A 21,045-nucleotide genomic window follows, 5' to 3' on the forward strand; every position below is an offset into this window, starting at 1 on the left:
GCAACTTAGTGGTGTAGCATTTGCCTAGTATGTGCAAGACAGTGGGCTCAATCCCAAAACTAATAAGGGGGGGGGGAGGGAGAAGCGGGTGGAGAGGCACAGCGTACCATACAAAGCAGGTTAGTGAACCGTTGTGCTGGTTCAGCAATTAGGAGTCTTAGGTTTTTGCTTTTTTGTTGTTCCTGAAATAGGATCTTTCTGTGTAACCTTAGCTGGTCTTGAACCCATAAATAGAAATTTTCTTTCCTTTAATGAAGAACATAGGACCACTTCTTCTGCCTGCATCCCGGACACATAGGGAAAAGCCCAGGATCTAGGTGTGTAACCCAGGCTGTAGACAATATGAAATATGTACAACCATTGACTTGATAAAGGCAATAAAACATACAGCTGTGGGTTACTGAAACGTGGTGGGCTGTGTGGATGATCACAAGTCAAATGAGGACCCAAATGAAGAGGTCTGCTTTGAGGACCTTCACCCCCTTCCATCTCCTCAGCTACCATACCCTGCTAAGTTTCCCCACACTGTCTCTTGTTTGGGTTTTCTCTCCTCCAGTCCCACCGAAACTACAATGGCCTAGGCTACATCATTTCTTTCTTAGGTTACATTCAGCTTTTCTTACGACTTCCACCCAGATTTACTGGATCAGAAAAGTTATGCCAGAGAAGAAACAAAAACTTGCAAAGCTTAGGGCTCACTACATTAAAAAACCTGCCCCTTCTTCTTACTCCATGCCTATCCGGGATCAGTAGGAGGCCGTGCCTCATGTTTCTCTCCCTAGGGATCTGTACCCATATCTTCATCATCCTAAAACATCACTGGCTGCCACCGAAAGGGAGGCAGAAATGAGGAATCCCACACTGCATCTTAGAAAGGTCTATACTGGTCTGATCATTGGCCAAGAGGTAGGGCATGAATATATATTTCTTCGAAAGAAGCATAATCCTACTATGTGTGTAGAAGAAACTCTTGTAGGACTGGCCAGCTGGCCTAGAGAGTAAAGCCAATTTCTGCTGAGTTCAAGGATCTGCGTTCTGTTTCTGGGACAGACATGGTGCGGGGAGGGGAGGGTGGAGAACATATTCCCAAAAGTTGTCCTCTGACTTCTATATTGTGTGTACACGCATGCATGTGTGTGCATGTGTGTGTGCACATACTCATAACATGCAATAAAGAATAGGAATTCAAAAAAAAAAAGAAAGCCAGATCTGAAGATGGGATGGCAGACAGAACATCCGGGTCTGCCAGCTTTCCTCACAGCCGTAGCAACTTGCTCATATTTTTCAACATGAACTTGGAAAGTGAGCAGAAATCTTGCTAATCTCTTTAAGGCATCCCCCTCCCCACTATGCAGATCTCACAACAGTATCTAATACTAATCCTGAATGAGGACGATCTTCTAAAGACATGTGAACGGACATTTCATTTACATGGTGGAGTTATTGGTTACTTATATTTCATGGAAAGAGAAAAGAGAAGAAAGGGGATGGGACTTATTAATTAGGTGTCTTTTTTTGTTTTTTTTTAAATTATTTATTTATTTTTTAAAACAATCTTTTCTCATTTTATGTGTCAATCGCAGTTCCCACTCCCTCCCCTCCTCCTGCTCCCCCCCTTCCCCCTACCCCCGCCACCTGCTCTTCAGAGAGGGTAAGGCTTCCTGTGGGGAGTCAACAAGGCTGGCACATCACTCTGAGGCAGAACCAAGGTCCTCCCCCCTATATCTAGGCTGAGCAAGGTATCCCTCCATAGAGAATGGGATCTAAACATGCACTAGGGGTAAATCCTGGTCTCACTGTCAGTGGCCCCATAGACTGCCCAAGCCATACAACTGTCACCCACATTCAGGGAACCTAGTTTGCTCCTATGCAGGTTCCCACACTGTCAGGCTGGAGTCAGGGAGCTTCCATTAGCTCAGGTCAGCTGTTCCTATGGGTTTCCCCATCATGGTCTTGACTCCTTTGCTCATATTATCGCTCCTCCCTCTCTTGGACTGGACTCTGGGTGCTTGGCCCAATGCTTACCTGTGGATCTCTGCATCTGCTTCCATCAGTTGCTGGATGAAGGCTGTATGATGATAACTAGGCAGTCATCAATCTGATTACAGGGGAAGGGCAGTTCAGGCACTCTCTCCATTATTGCTTAGGGTCTTAACTGGGGTCATCCTTGTGGACTCCTGTGAATTTCCCTAGTGCCAGGTTTCTCAATAGCCCCATAATTGCCCCCTCAATCAAGATTTCTCTTTCCTTGCTCTCCCTCTCTGTCCTTCCCCCATCTCAACTATCCTGTTCCCTCATGTTCTCCTCCCACTCCCCTTCTCCCCTCCCCTTCTCCTCCCCTCCCCCTACCAATTTTCCCAGGAGATCTTGTCTACTTCCTCTTCCCAGGGGGATCTATACATGTCTCTCTTAGGGTTCTCCTTGTTACCCCTTCTTCTCTGGGGTCATGAACTATAGGCTGGTTATCCTTCGTTTTATGTCTAATATCCACTTAGTAGTACACACTGTGTTTTTCTTTCTGGGTCTGGGTTACCTCACTCAAGAATTTTTTTCTAGCTTCATCCATTTACCTGCAAATTTCAAGATGCCATTTTTTTTTTTTACCACTGGGTAGTACTCCATTGTATAAATGTACCACATTTTCTTTACCCATTCTTCGATTGAGGGGCATCTAGGTTTTTTCCAGGTTCTGGCTATTATGAATAATGCTGCTATGAACATAACTAAGCAAATGTCCTTGTGGTATGATTGTGCATCCTTTGGGTATATGCCCAAGAGTGGTATTGCTGGGTCTTGAGGTAGATTGATTCCCAATTTCCTGAGAAACCGCCATAGTGATTTCCAAGTTTGACTGTATAGGTTTGCACTCCCACCAGCAACAATGGAGGAGTGTTCCCTTTAACCAGGTATCTTTAAAGCTGGATAGACTCAAATGTACACAAACACACACTCCCCACTAACTTACCAGTTAAATGAAACACTGAGCTGTGAATTGTCCTAGCAATGAACACACCAAGGTCCTAAATGACTCAGGCAATTCATCTTTCACCAAAAAAAACCGAGAATTCCTAGTACAGCATTTTAATGCCTGCATTTTCTTTTCTCTTCATAGTAGGTGGCTTGCTACAGATTAAGTATCATTCTTTGCATGTGTACCTTCAGAGACCATGTGCACGTCCACATGTACTCACACTTACTCCTGTGTATGTGATAGGAGTAAGTCTTCAATAGGAGGTGAAGACTTTAGCTATCATTTCCTTCAGGAAGGGAGCTGGCAGCTCTCTATTTCATGTCCATTGTTGGATAGCTGAGGAAAGTGAAACCTGGGAAGATAAGTGCTCATTGTCACAAAGGCAACTGCTAAAAAGACAGGGCAGCAGCCGCATCAGGTTTCCTACCTGAGTCTCTGTCTTTCTGTCTCTCTGTCTCTCTCTCCTCCTCTATCTTTTTTTCTTTGGTTTTTTGAGACATGGTTTCCCTGTAGCTTTGGAGCCTGTCCTGGAACTAGCTCTTGTAGACCAGGCTTGAACTCACAGAGATCTGCCTGCCTCTGCCTCCTAAGTGATGGAACTAAAGGCACCGCGCTACCAACACTGTTTTGTTTTTTAAATGTACTCCAGCTCTCTCTACTGCCAGTAACAGAGTCTTCTGTCCTTTTGTTATTCAAACAGACTTCATTTTAAAGGAAATGAGGAAAAGTTAACCACCAGCATCTCAAACTATAATTTTTGAATAATTCTGGGCCAGTGAGGTTGTTCAGCCTATAGAAAAAGACTCTTGCATCCAAGCCTGAGGACCCGAGTTTTCTGTCCCATGCTCCCAGAAGTTACCCTCTCGCCTCCACATATGCACAGTAGTATGTGCTTGCCAAAGTGTTCTCTTTCTACACATATGCCAGGGGCATGTGCTTACCAAGACCCTACATACACACACATACACACTGAGAAGAACAAATTAAACTTAAATTTTTTTTAAGCTTTAATTTCATCTGCTAAATATTCCTGTTCTTACTTTGAAAAACAAAGTCAGAGAAGAACCAAATGTTATTTAATAAGTGAAAATTAGCTACCAAGGGAATGGGGCTGAGAAAGAGAAGTAACTGACTGAAGGCCTGTGCATTTTCAGAACTTAGGGAAAGAGTATGATGAAATCCACTAAGGATTTAAACCCTGCTCGAAAACTCTGCCAAAAGCAGGGGGCTTTTCATAAAGTACTCTTAAGTTTCAATGGAAGGTAAATTAAAACGGTGTGGCTTGTCCTTAGTATTCTACCAGCGAAACTCCTGTTGCCACAGAATCAGGCATGCAAGTTATCCCTTTGATGAGGGCTAACCCTACAGTGTGAATTTCATGTCCTCATAATGAGGGCAGAAACTGAGCCAAGTCCTGGAGGGACTGAGGCAGCTCAGACATGTGGGCAGAACAACACAGCTAAAGTGTTAGCAGAAAATGAGCAAGGTCCAATGTCGGACAAAGAGGTGACCTTCAGCAAATACATCATCCTAGGGGTGCACTTACCCGCCCTTGTAGACAAGCCAAGCGATGTCACCTCTCAAAGTTAATATGGTGACTAAATTGGGAACTTAAGCAATAATATCGTCTCCATTTATCTAGCAGATTTACGTTAGGTCGCAGCGAATGAAAATCCCACCCTTGCTTATCAACAGATATCAAACACTAGATTTCATATGCTCAAGCTGATAGATTCTTTACAATCTATCTTCCTGTTGGCAGCCCTGCAGAGTGGAACTTTAGGCCCATTTTGCAGATGAGGTGAGGCAATTGGCTTCACAAGTTAGAGATGCGCCAAGCAAAATGTGGAGTGCAATTAAGATGGAAGCCCACCCTGTCTCTCCCCTAGTGCCCTGTCCAGTGTCCCCACTCATCATGTCCTCTTGCCTGCCTACTCACAAAGCAAGCTTGCCTCACACTCAGAGAGAATAGCAAGTGCTCTTTAGGTCAATGAGTCCATGAAAACTTGCATAACTGTGTGGGTTTTTATTTTAGGACGTTTATACAGCACAACAGAGATTTTTATTTTCTCATTGGAGGGTTCATGATGAATCAATTCTTATAAAAATCTGTTCTTATTTATTTCTCATCCTAGCAGTAAAATTTTATATCTCTCCCTACCATCCCCTACCCCGTGTGTGTGTGTGTGTGTGTGTGTGTGTGTGTGTGTGTGTGTGTGTGTTTAGGTTTGGTCTTTTTAAGCTGAAATCTCACTTTATTGCCTACAAACAATGAAATTCTAGGATTGCACTGCTGTGTCTGGCTTCCATCAGTAAAAATTTTGAACACTCACTAGGACAAATATATATATTTATAATGTACACATTTTGAGAGAAAATTGCCTTATGTCACATACGGTGGCCTTAAACTGAGTGATTGGTTTACTTGTTTAATTGCATGCGTGCCTTGTTCGTTTTGTCATATACATTTCGGCAAGCTAGAAAGGTAAAGCTGGGACAAGAATTAAGCTGATTTAAGGCAATTTTTATGGTTGCATTACTGGCATGAGGAACTGTCAACACTGTCATTGGATATGTTTAGTTACAAAAATCTTGATTAGTATTCTGCTTGGAAAAAAGTAGCTAATATAATTTGTTTTTTTTGTGTGTGTGTGTACCTGATTTTAATTGCTGTCATTATAAAAATTATATTCAAAGACAGGTAGGGCCAATTAGGAATGGTCAGCCTAACCCATGCCATATCTATGAGAAACCAATCTCCAGCACCATAGAAATTGGAAGAACTATTACAATGAAGAGTTCTAAGGGGAAGGCTCAAGGCTCAAGCAATTCTGTTGTGCTACGTATCAGTGACTGTGTTTGTACATGTTTGGGGCAACAATGGCTAAGCCAGTCTGGATAATTTATGACAGCAGAGTCGACTTGAGACCTTGACTACTAAAGCTTGAGTCCAGCGCTGCCTGTTGTTAGCATGGAGGACACTGTGGCTTCCATGTCCCTACATCTGTAAGAGCAGCAGCAACAGAATCACTCTGCAGATTGCTTAAAAGATTAAAAGAGTGGATAACAAGGAATGCTTAGACCCACAGCCCATACTCAAGGGATGGAATCAGCACTAGTTGATTGACAAGAGGACATGGCTCGGAGTCAAATAGAAGTTTTTTCATTTTTCAGAGTATGGGTGTTTTGCTTGCATGCATGACTGCCTACCACATGCATGCAATGCCTGCAGAGGACAGAAGGTGGTGTCAGATTCCCCAGAACCAGAGTTACATGCGGTTTTTAGCCACAATGTAGGAGATGAGAATCAAATCAGGGTCCTCTAGAAGAGCAGCCAGTGCTCCAAACTGCTGAGTCATCTCTCCAGCCCCCTACATAGGCTTTTTATAGTCAAGAGGCAAGACATACAGAAGCTAAGACCAGAGTAATCAATCTTCTAATGGAATCATGTTGTAAGGACTGAAAATCTGACGGTGGTGTATTCTCAAAATTATAGGTTAGCACGTGTAAGCTGTCTTCTAAAGACTGCCAGCAGCTGAACATCAGGATAGTATCTGGGAACCCAGTGGTGTGAGGTCATGGTCCTTACAATACCATTTGGGGGGGGGGGGGTGCTTATCACTAATGCACTAATCTATCTGTGGGAGAACCTCAGGTGGCAAGATTCTCCTTGCCAGAGATCCCCTCCCGCAACAGTGCACTGACAGCCAATAGCTGAGTCTGTTTGATCCAGTGCCCTGGGTTATCTGCTGGATTGTCTGTGGGGAAGCCTGACATTTCCTTGTCTTGAGCCTGGTAGAGATACTTACTATTCGTGTGGGTTGGACTTAATTCCCAGGAGACAAAAAAAGCCACCATCCCTTCATCAGTCACATTGGATCCCATATTATGTGGGAGGCTTCTTTCCTTTGGAGCTGTCTCGGCACCCTTTAGGAAGAATAGCATCTTCCTGGAGCTGGGCGAGGAGGTTGGGCTCCAGGAGAGAAAGACACTGTCTTCATTAGGAAGCTTCCTCTTGTATTTCTGAGTCTTTCTGATGAATCTTATTCCAATTAACATGATAATGATAATGATTTTGGGTGTGTGTAATATGAGGTCAGAGAGTGGGGTGGGAGAGGGTAGTAGCAGGTGTGAATAGATGCAAACCACAATCTATAAAATATGTTTGGAAAGAAAAGGAAAGAAAAAATTAGAAAAGACTGTGAGGTTTGATCCTTCACAAACGAGTGAATGAAGTGTTCTCTTTGAGCCGGTGAAGCACGGACAGAGGAGAAAACAAAAACTCGATTTCAAGCACATGAACATTCAGCATGGACTCTGCACCTGAGCCAGGCTCTTCCTGGCAACTTCCTATACAACCCGGATTTCAGAGAAGAGACTTGGGGCAGGTTTAAATGTGTATGTCACCAACTGTATGTATGTGAGGTCATGGCGATCCAAGTGAAGGTATTGAGGAGGACAAGCATGCAAGACCCTGAAGTTGAGGAAAGAGTAGGTAGGGCCAGGAAAAGTCCCAGATGAAGCAGAAGAAAAGCCAGGGAAATGACCCTGTCAGAGGTGGCATGAAAATAGAGAGGGAAAAGGGCTGGCTCAACTAAGTGCCTCTGAGAGCATGGAGAAGATGAAGATTAGTAGACGCCCATTGGACTTGGCGTTTATTGACAACCTTAAGAGGGTGAGTTCAGTAGTGTTGAAGATGAGAGTTATGGAATTAAGGAAATTTAGAAGTGAGGACACAAAGAGGAGATTAGGTGACTCTTGAATTAGGCACCATGGAAAGAACATGAAAAACAGGCCAGAAGGCACCCTCTCCATAGACATAAAGCACCATCCTGCCAAAAGGCAAGCTTGTTTCAGTCCATGTCCTGTTACTATAACTAAAAACTACAGTCTAGGTAATATATTTAGAATAAAGGTTTAGAGATCCAAAATCAAGGCATTGCATGGCAAGAGCTCTTTTGATAGTGGAGACTTGGTGTACAGTTGACATACAACAAGATCATCAAAGACAAAGAGGTTTTGGGCCAGTGGGACTAGCCTGCCAGATGAATTCTCCATGTGGTTATTGAATTGACCAAGATTTGTACCTGGAATCAAGATGCCTAGAGTCAGAGACAAACAGGGCACTCTACAGTTGCCAGAAGCCACAGGTGGCACTGGGGCTCCCTGTTTTAAACATTTTGTCTTTCCCTGTCATGAAGAACCATCTCCATCTACTACAGATCTGAGCAGGGGAGGGGAGCAAACCAACGTATTCTCTCTCACATGCAGCAAACCTCACAACTGTTTTTCATGTCAATCTGTATCTTCCATTGGTAAAACTGACGATCTGTGAATGTTGACAGACCCTGGGGATAAAACTTAAGATACGTGTCTGTTTTTCTTGGACCAATGAGGGGCACGCCATGCTTGGTCTTCACTTGGCCTAAGGTAGTCCATTTTGGTGGGTTCTACTCCTACTGCTGACTTTATTGATACACAACCATGCCCGCATCCATCATCGTTCCTCACGTGTTTGTTTTGCTAATTTCTCGCCTCAGAACATGCCCCTCCCCCTCTTACATCTTCCCTCTCCTTTTCTCCTTCTTCCACAATAATTTCCCAATTGTGGTACCAGATGGCAGGGGGGCTCCTTGCCCAGCCCCCTTGACAACAGCTGCCATTGTCATTGCTGTGCGCACATCCTGGCTTTGAACTCCTAGCTGGGACCCAAACTTGAGGCTCAGCACTGGGAGGGGCTTGCAGCCATGCAGCCTCAGACCTTAATAAGACAGGGCTTGTTAGCATGTGTTTTTTTTTTAAATCTTCTATCTATCGAAATCTCATCGGGGAGTTTAGTTTCTTCTCCACCTGACTCGACTTCCTAGCCACGAAGTTCCCTTTGTGTCTTAAACTCAATTAGAATCCCATATTTCCCACCCCGTATTCCCCATCCCGTCAACAGCCCACACAACTCTATGTCTGTGGGCTGTCGGCACGTGTATCTTTGTGTGCACAAGTGTGAGCCTGTCCCCTTAGGAGTCTAGTAAATTCTCTTTGTGGTCTCCAAGTGCTTTATTTAAACATGGTCACTCAGCAAGAAGAATACGGTTGCTGTCTGTTCTGTCTCAGCCTGTGAGTGGAATCCTCATCCGTTTCTGAGCATAACATTGCTGGGTTCTCAACAACCCGGAAATTTTGTTGCTATGGCATATGATCATATTGTCGAGTCCCCAGAGATGGCAGGTCAGTCATGGGTCTAAAAATCCAAACCACAGCAATAACAACAAAATTCCATATTTTTTGTGAACCCATATGCATTTTCAAAAGCACTCTCCTATTGTAGGCTGTGGGTTGGAGTTTGTGTGTGTGAGTGTGTTGTTCTCGTTTTCTTTCCTTTTTGGAGGGTGGGGAGGGCAAGGGGCTCCCTTTCATGTTAATCTAATTGTGCACAGCCCAGGCACATTTTTGCCACGCAGGGAGATTCCTTAATGTCCCTTCCCTACCACACACCCCGTCCTCTTTCATTCTCCCCCTTCTCATGTCAGAGCGCCCCCTCCCCCTCCCCGCGCCCTGTACGATGGGGAGATTCCCAGAAGGGTGATGTATTCCGCCTCGCTGCTGAGGAATGTCCTGTCCCCTCACTTGGCAGCAAATGAAAGTGGGTATTAATTTCTCCAAGAGCGGGTAGAAACAGAAAGCGGGGCTGCGAGAACCACACCACCCAAATCTGCACGTAGGACGCAGCACGCTGCCGCTTCAAAGGAGGCAGAGAAAATGAAAGCGGAGAGGAGTCCCCTGACTTGACTTCCCTGTTCTTTGCATCATAGGCTTTGGATGGAGATGCGAGAGGTTCGGGGCCCCGAACGGAGCTAAATTATGCAGCTGCGGGGCCGCCAGGGCCTCCAGAATAGGATGCTTCGTTTGGATTTTGCACAATGCTATTGAAGTGCTTAGTTTCCTCCTGAAGAGACACAAACAGATGCAAACTTCTGTAAACACTTTAGAAATGAATTCAGTGAGTTTGGCCTCTCAGCAGTGCTCAATGGCTGACAGAAAAATGTCTAATTAGTGCAAGTGGAAAGAATAGGGCCACTTGGATTCCTTCCATCCTCCTCCAAGTCTCCTTCTCTAAGGAGCTCAAAGGCCCTTTTGTCTGGCAGGTCACCCTCTCCCGGGCTTTTGTGCTCCAATCTATTAAGAGTATAAGGGGAGAAAAATAGATGAGGCAATGTTCCCTGCTCAAATATATGGCATGTTCGTGCGGGATGCAGAATGCGCCCTACAGGTGCTGGGGGAGGGGTCCCTCCCCCCCCCCCCCGTCCGCCACAAGCAAAAGCAACGCGCATGCGCACGCGAATGCTGGAAGTTTTCCCTTTGAAGAACTAGCTCCCCACTTTCTCCATGAACACCGAGACCGTGAGGCTTCTTTTTCTCTGGGGGAGGAGGGGGAATCAGGCCTCATGGTTGGTGAAGGGACGAAAAAGATGAAAAGACATGAGATTTTTTTTTCATTTTCTTAGAGAAAACGTACAAATTCGACCTTAGTTTCTTCTAAGTATTGGAAATTCTACTGCAGTTTACTCCAGGGGGGAAATATTTCGTCACTCAAGGAAGTGAGACTGAGTGACAGACTGTTGTTTTGTTTTTCTTCATGGCCTTCCCCATCATTTTATTAAGCAGCCACACTCTGCTGAACAACTTGAAGAATTTCCGCTGGTTCTGAAACAACACTGCAAAGAGCGACTATCCTTATTTCCAAGACATCAGAGATTGGAACGGTTAAATTATTTGCCAGGGCAACCTCGGGAGTTTGGAAACAAACGCGAGCAGAGATCCATCTCAGAAAGTGCAGGACTCACCTTGCATGCCTGAGGCCCTACTGCCCATCCCCAACACCACAGCAAATGAAAGAGGCCCAGATAGTTGTGGCTTCATCTCAGAAATTATATTTCTTAAGCGTTGACTTAAATGATTTTTGTATCATGCATTTGAGTATTTAATTTTTACTCCACTTCCTGGAACATTATCTAATAAAGTTGTGGTAGGCGTCTGTCCTTTGGGACAGTAGATTGCCAGTGTAGAAAGGGTTTCTTTTCTGGCCCGGCGCCTGGTCTACAAGAGCTAGTTCCAGGACAGGCTCCAAAACTACAGAGAAATGCTGTCTCAAAAAATAAACAAAAAAAGAAAGAAAGAAGGAAGGAAGGAAGGAAGGAAGGAAGGAAGGAAAGAAAAGAAAAGGGTTTCTTTTGCAACTGGTAATGTCACTTCCTGCTAGTATTGTAAATATTTTTAAAAATTTTGTTTCTCATGCATTAGTGTTTTGCATATATATATATATATATATATATATATATATATATATATATAGCCATGTGAGGTTGTCTGATACCCTGGAACTGGAGTTACAGTTATGAGCTGTCATGTGGATGCTGGGAATTGAACCCAGGTTCTCTGAGAGAGCAGCAATTGCTCTTAACCACGGAGTCATCTCTCCAGCCCATGCAGACTTTACCTTATTGGATGGGAGATGTTTTGTGGATTTCTTAAGCTTTGCTCTGTGAAGCAGTTCAACTTTCTTGAAGCTAGCTAATAAAATTCCAGACTCTGACGAAAGATCCCTTCTTCTGAGGCGAACTTTGTTTCATTTTTAAAGCCAGATTTTCTGGAACATGCTGTCCTGTGCTCTGAGAAGGACAAGACTTACAAAAAGACAAGCCGTTTGAGACATAAAGAGGACTTGAGTTTGGATTCCCAGCACCCATATAAAAAAAGCCAGGTATGGAAGTGCCTATAATCTCAGCAGAAGGAGGGAAGGAGGAGGAAGGTGCAGGATCCCTGGGATTTGCTGGCCAATGCATCTAAGTCACTGAGCTCCAGATTCAGGGAGAGATCCTGCCTCCGAAAATAAGGTTGTGAAGAAGGAGGAAGATAACTGGTCTAGAAATGTAGACCTCTGGTCTCCACACACAGGCACACGAATGCATGCACACCTATACACACGTGCACATACACCTGATAAAACACACGTGCAAATGTGAACAGACACATGCATGTGCACACAAGGAGATACTGCCCGTCTGTGTTGATGGCAGCATCACTCCCAAGAGCAGAGAAGGAATTGCCCTAGCTATGTGTTGATGCGCAGATTGATAATCAGCAATAAGTGGTGTGTGCATGGAGTGGCGTATTGCTCACCTTGACAAGAGAGGGAATTCTGTTATATCCTGCAAAGATGAAATTTAAAGGAAACACTAACTATAATGTCATAAATAGATCAGTGCTGTATGATTCCACTAGATATCTAAACCAATCCAGTTCTTAGAAACAGAAAACAGGATGGTGCTTTACATCAATGGGAGAGTTGTTAAATTCGTTCTTTCAAGTTCTCAAGATTAAAAAAAAAAAGAGTGTCTTTAGCATAACCGAATTTTACACTTTAAAATTTTGATCGTAAATGTCGAGCGAGATGGAAATGGAAACCAATTCCTATTCGCCGCTGATTTGCGCATTTGATTTGTAACCTGAAAAACCACTGAGCCTCTCATCTCCTTTCGTAATTTAAATCTTAAGGCTCCTACAGAATTCTAATAAGATAGTACACGAGGATTTTTTTCAGAAATGCAGATGTTGCCGCAAAGTTGAAACTCACTATTATTGATGAGGAAGAGATGTGAGGACCATATCTGGAAAGCGGCTTTGCCCCTGAACCTGTCCCAGGGACTACTGCGACTACCTGAAGCAGACATGGACCTGAGGAGAAGGGGGCAGAGTTACAGGTGTAGCGGTGAGGCGTGCACTCAAGTACTACATCAAAGTACATCACCAAGCACCCTCCAAGGCTCAGGGAAACGAGCAAGCTGAAGGAGAATGGTTCTGAGTAAAATATGAAGGGCCGGCAGAAAGACAATCTTCAAATTCTATGACATGTAGGTAGCAGCTGAAGTTGCCAGCTGGGGAGCAGTGCTTACCCCATGCCCACAGGAAAGCCTCTCACTCAGACCCTATTCTTCCCAGACAGACCCGGGCATACATGAAACCGTCAACTTGCTTTTCTATCTTTGGACCTGTGCTTTAGGACGTCGAGATGACTGCACTCATTGTGAAATTTGAGAGAGTGATTGTTTACTCAGAAAAGAAAAGCTTAATGGTGTTTCGGTTGTAGCTTGCCATTTTGGGTGGGAAGCAAGAGAGGTTCAATCAAGTAAGCTCACAAAAAAAGTTTACATAATCCTGAAGATGACGGTGGGATAATAAAGAAAAAATGCAGCTTCAAGACAGCATGCAGGGAGGTGAGGAGCTGGAGAGATGGGTCATCCATTAAGAATGAGCATTGCCAGGTGGTGTAGCGGTGGCACATGCCTTTAAATCCCAGCACTCAGGAGGCAGAGGTAGGCAGATCTTTGTGAGTTCGAGGCCAGCCTGGTCTACCAAGTGAATTCTAGGATAGCCAGGGCTACAACACAGAGAAACTGTGAAAACAAACAAACAACAACAACAACAGAATATTGCTCCTGCAGAGAACCTGGGTTTGGCTCCCAGCACCCACATCAGGTGGTTCACAATTGGTGTCTGTAGCTCCAGCCCCAAGGGATTTGGTGACCTCTAGCTTCTGTGTGCACCTGCATCCATGTGGTGCACACACTCACATGCATGCTGACGCGCACATGTACATATGAATGATAAAATAAATACTTCTTTCCATCTGCCGCAACAGGCAGCTTCTCTCTTCATGTCTCAGTTCAGATGGAGACGTTCATTTTCTGGTAGTTCAAGGCTGGGTGTCACATGGCTCCTATTGGGTTTGTCCCAGGGCGGTGGGGGCTGGGACTGGAGACAGATGTCAATGAGCAAAATACATGGTCACTTCAAAGACAAATGGACTCTGGTGACTTTTAAAAGAAAGGTAGTATAAATCTCATGGTCCTTAAGAATATCCAATAAATAATCTCTCTTCCTTTCTTGGATTCTGAGAAAATTAGGAAATAATGCAAATGTTTGGTGAATAAGATATTAGATATTAAATATCGTATGCACATGTTTGTCATTTATGTGTGTGTGGCTTGTGTGTTCTCTCCACTTTACTCTGTTGAGAAAGCATCTCTTTATTAAGCCTAGAACTAGCCATTTAGTCAGACTGGTTAACCAATCAGCTCCCAGAATCTACCTGTCTCTCTCCGAGCCCCCCTACCCTTGTCACCCTCTGTGCTGGGGTTGCAAGTGAACAGAGCCACATCTGGCTTTTATGGAGTGGGCGGGGGCACTGTGCATCCGAACTCAGATCCTCAAGCTTGCACAGCAAATGCTCTTAGTAGCTGAGCCATCTCTCCCTGTCAAGAGATGAAATATTGGGGCTGGAGAGACGGCTCAGAGGTTAAGAGCACTGACTGCTCTTCCAGAGGTCCTGAGTTCAATTCCCAGCAACCACATGGTGGCTCACAGCCATCTATAATGAGATCTGGTGCCCTCTCCTCTTCTGGCATGCAAGTATACATGGAAGGAATGTTGTATACATAATAAATAAATAAATCTTTAAAAGAGAGAGAGATGAAATATTATCTTTAACCCTGACAAAGACCAGATTGGATGATAAAACTTCATATTAGAGCACAGGAGATCTGCCATATAACCTGCACAATTACACAGACTTCCATAGTCACAGAAATTACCTGACAAAGCAGAACATCTCCTTTAGGGGCTTGCTCTATAGGCTTGCTAGGTGAGACTTGGGGTATAGAACATCCCCTATATAAACTTGCTAGGTAAGACTTGGGGTACAGAACATCCCCTATATACGATTGCTAGGTGAGACTTGGGGTATAAAATGTCCCCTATATAGGCTTGCTAGGTGAGACTTGGGGTATAGAACGTCCCCTATATAGGCTTGCTAGGTGACACTTGGGGTATAGAAGTGCAGAAAAGAATGTTTCCTTTAGACAGCTTGTTCCAGAGAGAAAAGGAAAATGATTGAACCCGAGTTACTCTTACTACATAATCTGGCCAGAGTCATTCTGTCTCCCATGCAGCAAACTAAAGAGATAGAAGCCAGAAATGCTGTAATCATTGACCTCCTGTAATAGGGAAGGAAACAGTAAGACAAGGCGAGATGTCTGTTAGCTGATAAAAAGGAAGAGGAGGAGAGATAAAGGTAGCGATTTTCTCTACTAAGGACTGACATTTCCATCACAGTAAGAACAATGAAGACTCAGGATAGCAAGATAATATAACTAGGGATTATCCTCTCCATATGAATAAATGACCTGATGGTTAATGAGACAAGAAGCCATCACTTTGAAAGAGTAGAGTAGTTGTGCTGTCGTTGGAAGGCACTGCCTGATCCATGAATGCCTATGTACATAAATACATATATATTACATATATGTACATATATGAATGACATGTTCTATGGATCAATGTTATTTTCTGTGCAGTGCTGTATAGATCTTTAGACGGAAAGCAAAATATAAACCAGAAATGAAGCCGTGTAAATAAATACCATAGATGAAGCTCAGCGTGGATGAGAAGTAAACGTTTAGCCCAGTTTACTTAGAAAATGCAAATTCTTTAGTCAGCTTTCCGTCACGCTAAGGAAGTAGCAGAAAACTATCTCACAAATAGGAGAGTTGTTTTGCTTCTCAGTTTTGAAAGTTCTGTTCCACAGTCCATCAGATCTGTTGCTTAGGAGTCTTTCTGGTGGGCATGCTCAGTAGCAATGGCTATGGCCAACTGCTCCACCATGGCCAGAAGAGAAAAGAAGACTAGAATGGGTCCCATAGTCAGGGCACACCTCCGAGGTCACTGTCTTGAGGACCTCCCGCTGAGCCCTACCACCAAAAACTGTTCTAGCACTTTCCAGCACCTCACCTAAAAACCAAACCTTTGCCATGTAAGCTTTGGGTAGGGATGGGGATCGGGGGTCCAGGGTGTGGACCACAGCAATGCTGAAACCCTGCAGAGCCTTCGCTGTGAAGGGGTCCAAAGCAGAGAGCATTTTCTCTCAGCAAGACTGCATCTTAGTTTTGACAAGAGAGAAATTCTGAGAAGTCCTAAATGTAAAGATTTATTTTTATTATTTGTTACAGTGTGTGTGTGTGTGTGTGTGTGTGTGTGTGTGTGTGTGGTCTGTGTGTGTGTATCGGGGACTGGGAAGGAACTGGATCTCTCCTGGAACTGGAGCTAAGGGCAATTGTGAACTGCCTAACATGGGTCCTGGGAACCCAACCTGAGTCCTCTACATGAGCAATACATGCTCTTAACTGCTGTACCGTCTCTGCATCCCCGGTATGCCCTAAATCTAAAGAAAAGGACTGGAGGATGCAATAAATAAATATTAAGAAATAAAGGATTGGAGGAGGATAGACAGAAAGAAGAGCAGAGGAGGAAGGAACAAAAAGCCATTCTGTATTTTTTTTTAATGTTCTTTAAAACCTAATTCAAATCACCACTGCTAGGTGACGCTATACCTTACTCATCGCCCAACTAATCCAGAAACACGGGGCACTGCTCCCAGCTATGGCGTGCTCCCCCAGCTTGTGCTTTTACGCCCTTGCTCCTTACAGCTGGTGCGCAGGCTCCACGTGCCTTGCTCCCCAAGTTTTCATTACAGAAAACTGTCCTTAGCTCATGTCCACTGACTACATGTTTTAGACTTCCTTGACCAAAAGAGCTGGTCCTTATTGTTTATCTGTTTGTTTCTGTTTTATGAAACAGTTCTGGCTGTCCTAGAATCCACTCTGTAGACCAGGCGGGCCTCAAATTTACAGAGACCCGCTTGCCTCTGCCTCTGAATGCTGGGATTAAAGGCGTGCGCCACCACCGCCCAGCCAGAGCTGGTTCTTTTTCTTGATAACATCTGTAACAGCCACCAAGATTTTTCAGGGATGCGCCACTCTTTAAATTCTGATTGAACTCTTTCAGTGTGATGTTACACCCTACACCCTACTTAGATCAGCAACTACAGCAATACTGACTCCATCTCTGGTGCTGGTGAGCATAGTTATCAAGTAATTGGCTGAAGCACAATTAATAAAAACTCAAGAGACAGATATTGGGGTTCAACCTGAAGGTCAGAGAAGCAAAACAGCTGCCTGAAATGTCTGAAATGGCAATCCTGCCTCCAGGAATCCTCAGAATGAGACCGTCTTTGAGAGCTGTCTCATCCCGAATTACATTCCTCTCTAGGGCTGGGATTAAAGGTGTACACCACCACCACTTGGTTTCTAGGACAAACTAATGTGGCTTACTGGGATTAAAGGTATGCGTCACCACTGCCTGTTCTGTAAGACTGACCAGCGCAGCTGTTTTACTCTCTGATCTTCAGGCAAGTTTTATTTATTAAAATACAAATGAAGCATCGCTACAATTGACACGCCGGACTCCTCTGGCTTTCTTAAGGTAGAGTGAGCCTAAGAGGCGGGAGCTTGGTCCATCTGCACCTGGCTCTCCCGCACTCACTCCTACTCAGCCCCTAGGCCCAGGTGATGTCAACTTAACCTCTTTGAGCCTCCATGTTTCCCTCCTGTAAGTGAGGTTAATAACAGAATCGGCCTTGGGAGGCAGGGTGGGGGGTGCTTGGCTGTGGCCACTGGGAGAATCAGTCACAGAATGCTCGGAGTGCTGCTGTGGCTGAAGTCTAGCTTGGTATGTCAAGGGTTAAGACTTAGGATGGTGTTGTGAAGAAAGCAGGGCCCAGTGCTGAATGCGAATCCCATTGAGGGTAGAGATCCCTTACAGTGCCTCCCCATCTTCATCTGGGAGCAAAGGGACCTAGAAAAGACTCAGGTGGGTTCAGTTCAGAATATGAACTCACACTGAGTCGTGCGGCCATGAGATCACTGGCTTCCCTATAATCAACTCCCTAACAACAAAGACGACTGTGTTTTCCATAGAAATTTACCCTGTTTATTTTTACTTCTCTTTCCTTCCTTGTTTCTTTTGTTTAAGAAAGAGTCTCTAACCCAGGTTGGCCTCTAGTTCACCACATAGGTAGGCCAGGATGACATTGAACACTGGCTACCACATCTGGTTTACTCATTGCTGGGGATCAAACCCAGGGCTTCAAGCTATGCGAAGCAACCATTCTCCCAACTGAGCCCTAGATCTGTTTTCACTTCTCACTCACATTACTTTTTCCCCCTTTGTATATATGTGTGTGTGTGTGTGTGTGTGTGTGTTTGTGTGTGTGTGTGTGATTATATTAACAGGATAATAAAATCAAATTTAAATTTTAATCTAATATACTATTTTCTAATTAAATATATGTAATAGGGGTGGATGTGGTGGTACGTGTCAGTAATCAAAACACTTAGAAGCTGAAGCAGGAGGGAAGATCAGGAATTGAAGCCAGCTGATGTTAAACATACATGCATAGTCTGTCCTGACACTGTTCCTGTTGAACCAGCTCCTGCCACAGACCAGCCAGTGTTAGATCATTCTGTCTCCATTAGGAGGGCTTTTTTCTGCCATGAAGGGCAGTTGAAATGAATGCCAGGCCAATGTGCTCAGCCCGAAATGGGACAGCTGCCACTAAGGCTCAGGGATCATTTCAGGAGGAGGAAGAAAGGTTGTTAAGAGCCAGAGCCAGGGGACATCCGCAGTGATACAGTATTTGCTGGCCATGGCAATGTTGCTGCATATATGAGCTCCCAGCAGCTCTAGCTACATATATAAGACCTGCTCGTGGTCAGGCTTGTCATAACCCCAGCATGGCTGAGGAAGTGAATCATGAAGTTACGGCCCTAGCTGAGGAGCTCTTTATTGATGATGGATGGCAGTGGGGTGGAGAGATTGAGCTTGCTTTTTACTTTTCTTTTCTTTTCCCCCTGAGACAGGGTTTCTCTGTGTAACAGTCTTGGCTGTCCTAGAACTCACTTTGTAGACCAGGCTGGCCTTGAACTCACTGAGATCCGCCTGCCTCTGCCTCCCAAGTGCTGGGATTATAGGCGTGCGCCACCACTGCCCAGTTTGAGATTAAGTTTTCTTTAGGGATGCAGTCCCTAATTGAATTGTCCTGCACCCGTAGGCATTAAGTGGACTCAGTGGCTTAAAAGGAAGAACACATGAATGAAGAGTAGGGAACAGGATAAACTGAGGAGGCAAAGGGGAGTGGATTTGATGAAGCCGCATTGTATGCCTATATGAAATTCTCAATCTTCTCTGTGTGTATGTGTGTGTGTGTGAGAGAGGGGGGGAGGGAGGGAGGGAGGGAGAGAGGGAGGGAGGGGAGAGAAACTGACGCGAAAAGCTCTCCTGGATAGGATGATGCCTAAACGAAGAAGGCCAAGAGCAGTGTGTCTAGTGTGATCTCATTAATGACAGACAGAAAGAGAAGGAAAGATGCCACGCAAGACCAAGAACCAATGTCTATGTCCACATAGAAGGGGACGCACCTGTTCAGACGGAGTTTACCTAAATCATTTTCAGGGAGGACAGGCACCAGAGGAGACAGAGGGAGGGAAAAGTGGAAAGAAAACAAGAACGGAGTGGGGAAACGGCACACTAGTCTGTGTCCACGTTTGTGTTGTTTTAATTTAAAAGAAATATGCACTTTCCGCCGGCATGGTTTTAGACTTTGGAGGGGAAATGCAATGAAGACAATACTATTTTATCAACAGAAGTGAACTTTTCCTTAATTACTTTTTCCTTCTTAGGATTTTATCGCTTACTAAAGTATACTTCTCCCACTAGCTACAAGCTTGGCTGTTGTTTTAATTAAAAGTACCTAGATGACTAGGCTCTGTTCAGGGCGGCTTTCTTTGGGGGGCTGCGGTGTTGTGTGGTTCATTGTGTCCTGTGGCTGCTTCTGCAGGCGGCCTTGCGAGCCTCCATCCTTGTCCGGGACTGCGATGCCGCCGCCGCTATTGTCTTTTTGATGGACCGGTTCCTGTACGGACTCGACGTCTCAGGAAAACTCCTGCAGGTCGCCAAAGGCCTGCACAAGTTGCAGCCCGCGACGCCCATCGCCCCGCAGGTGGTCATCCGCCAAGCCCGGGTCTCCGTCAACTCAGGTGGGCTCCATCCCTTGGCGCCGGCTGGTCCCCAGCCCGCTTGCTCCCAGCTACTTGACCTCTACGGGCGCTGGCGGGCACCGGCGGGTGCCACCTCGGCTGCCCCAGCCCGCGCTGCCCCTGCACCCGCCTCTCGGCAGGCACAAAGGCCTGGCGTAAAGGGTTTCAGAGCCAAAAGCAGGAGAGAAAATTGTGAAAGGGTGTGGAAAATACTAATTGGAGCCTTTGTCTGCTAACAAATCTGTCCCGCTGCTTTCAAACAGGGGCATCTGAATTGCTGTACTTCTGACCAAGGGCCTTTAAAAAGCTGATTAGAAATCGACTCTTTTCTCCTAGCTCTCCTGTCTCCTTTCTGTAGGGCCACTTGACTAAGCCGACAATGGAGCTGACAGCCCACTGAAGCAATTTGAGGGTTTTCATCATTGAGAACACCGGTACAGTACCTGATTAGGGCTGAAAGTATCTTTTTTTCTCCCTGTCACTTTGAATGAAATGAAAACTGAGGCTGACAGGGGAGCGGGGCTGAGGTGGGGGCTGGGTGGGTGGGGGACGGCACAGCCCGCTCCCACACAGGTCTAGAGTTATTTTAATTACTCATAATCTGTAAATTTAGAAACGTGGAGCGAAAGTATGGGAACAGAAATCAAATCTCCCCTCTCGAGACAACCAGCCCAACCCCCCCCCCCTTTTTTTGCTTGATTTCAACTATTTCTGTTATTTTGGTAACTCTGGTCTGTACGAGGTGGACGTCTCTTTACTTCATTTCTTTTGAAAGGGAACTGCAGAAACTATACTAAATGGGACGATTGTTTAACGCAGAAGGGACAGATAAAATAGCATGAGAGAGAAAGGGCATGTAGAGATTGCCTTTTCAAAAACCCAGTCAGGGCTGGAATACAACTGTAAGTAGAGTGGCTTGCTGGGCATATGGGAAGGCCTAGATCCAGCCCAAGCACCACAAAAGCCCAAGTCCACTCTGGCAAACTCTTCTAACTGTAAATGGTGCCTGTGACTTACTCTTGACTTTTCCTGAATAACTCTAGAGAAAGCTGAACATTTTGCCTCGTGGGGGGATAGAACCCATGGCCT

At 45.0% G+C, this 21,045-nt stretch overlaps 1 protein-coding gene across 4 annotated transcripts in view; it reads left to right on the forward strand.

The window, feature by feature from the left end:
- Positions 1–21,045, forward strand: part of Alpk1 (alpha kinase 1) — a 93,439-nt gene that overhangs the window by 51,915 nt on the left and 20,479 nt on the right. For all 4 annotated transcript variants that reach the window (XM_075981375.1, XM_075981371.1, XM_075981372.1 and 1 more), the window contains one exon: positions 19,758–19,956. In XM_075981375.1, the coding sequence (XP_075837490.1) occupies positions 19,758–19,956 (199 nt within the window). The remainder of the gene's footprint in view (positions 1–19,757; positions 19,957–21,045) is intronic.

This window comes from Microtus pennsylvanicus, chromosome 7 (genome assembly GCF_037038515.1).
Source record: "Microtus pennsylvanicus isolate mMicPen1 chromosome 7, mMicPen1.hap1, whole genome shotgun sequence".
Lineage (NCBI taxonomy): Eukaryota > Metazoa > Chordata > Mammalia > Rodentia > Cricetidae > Microtus > Microtus pennsylvanicus.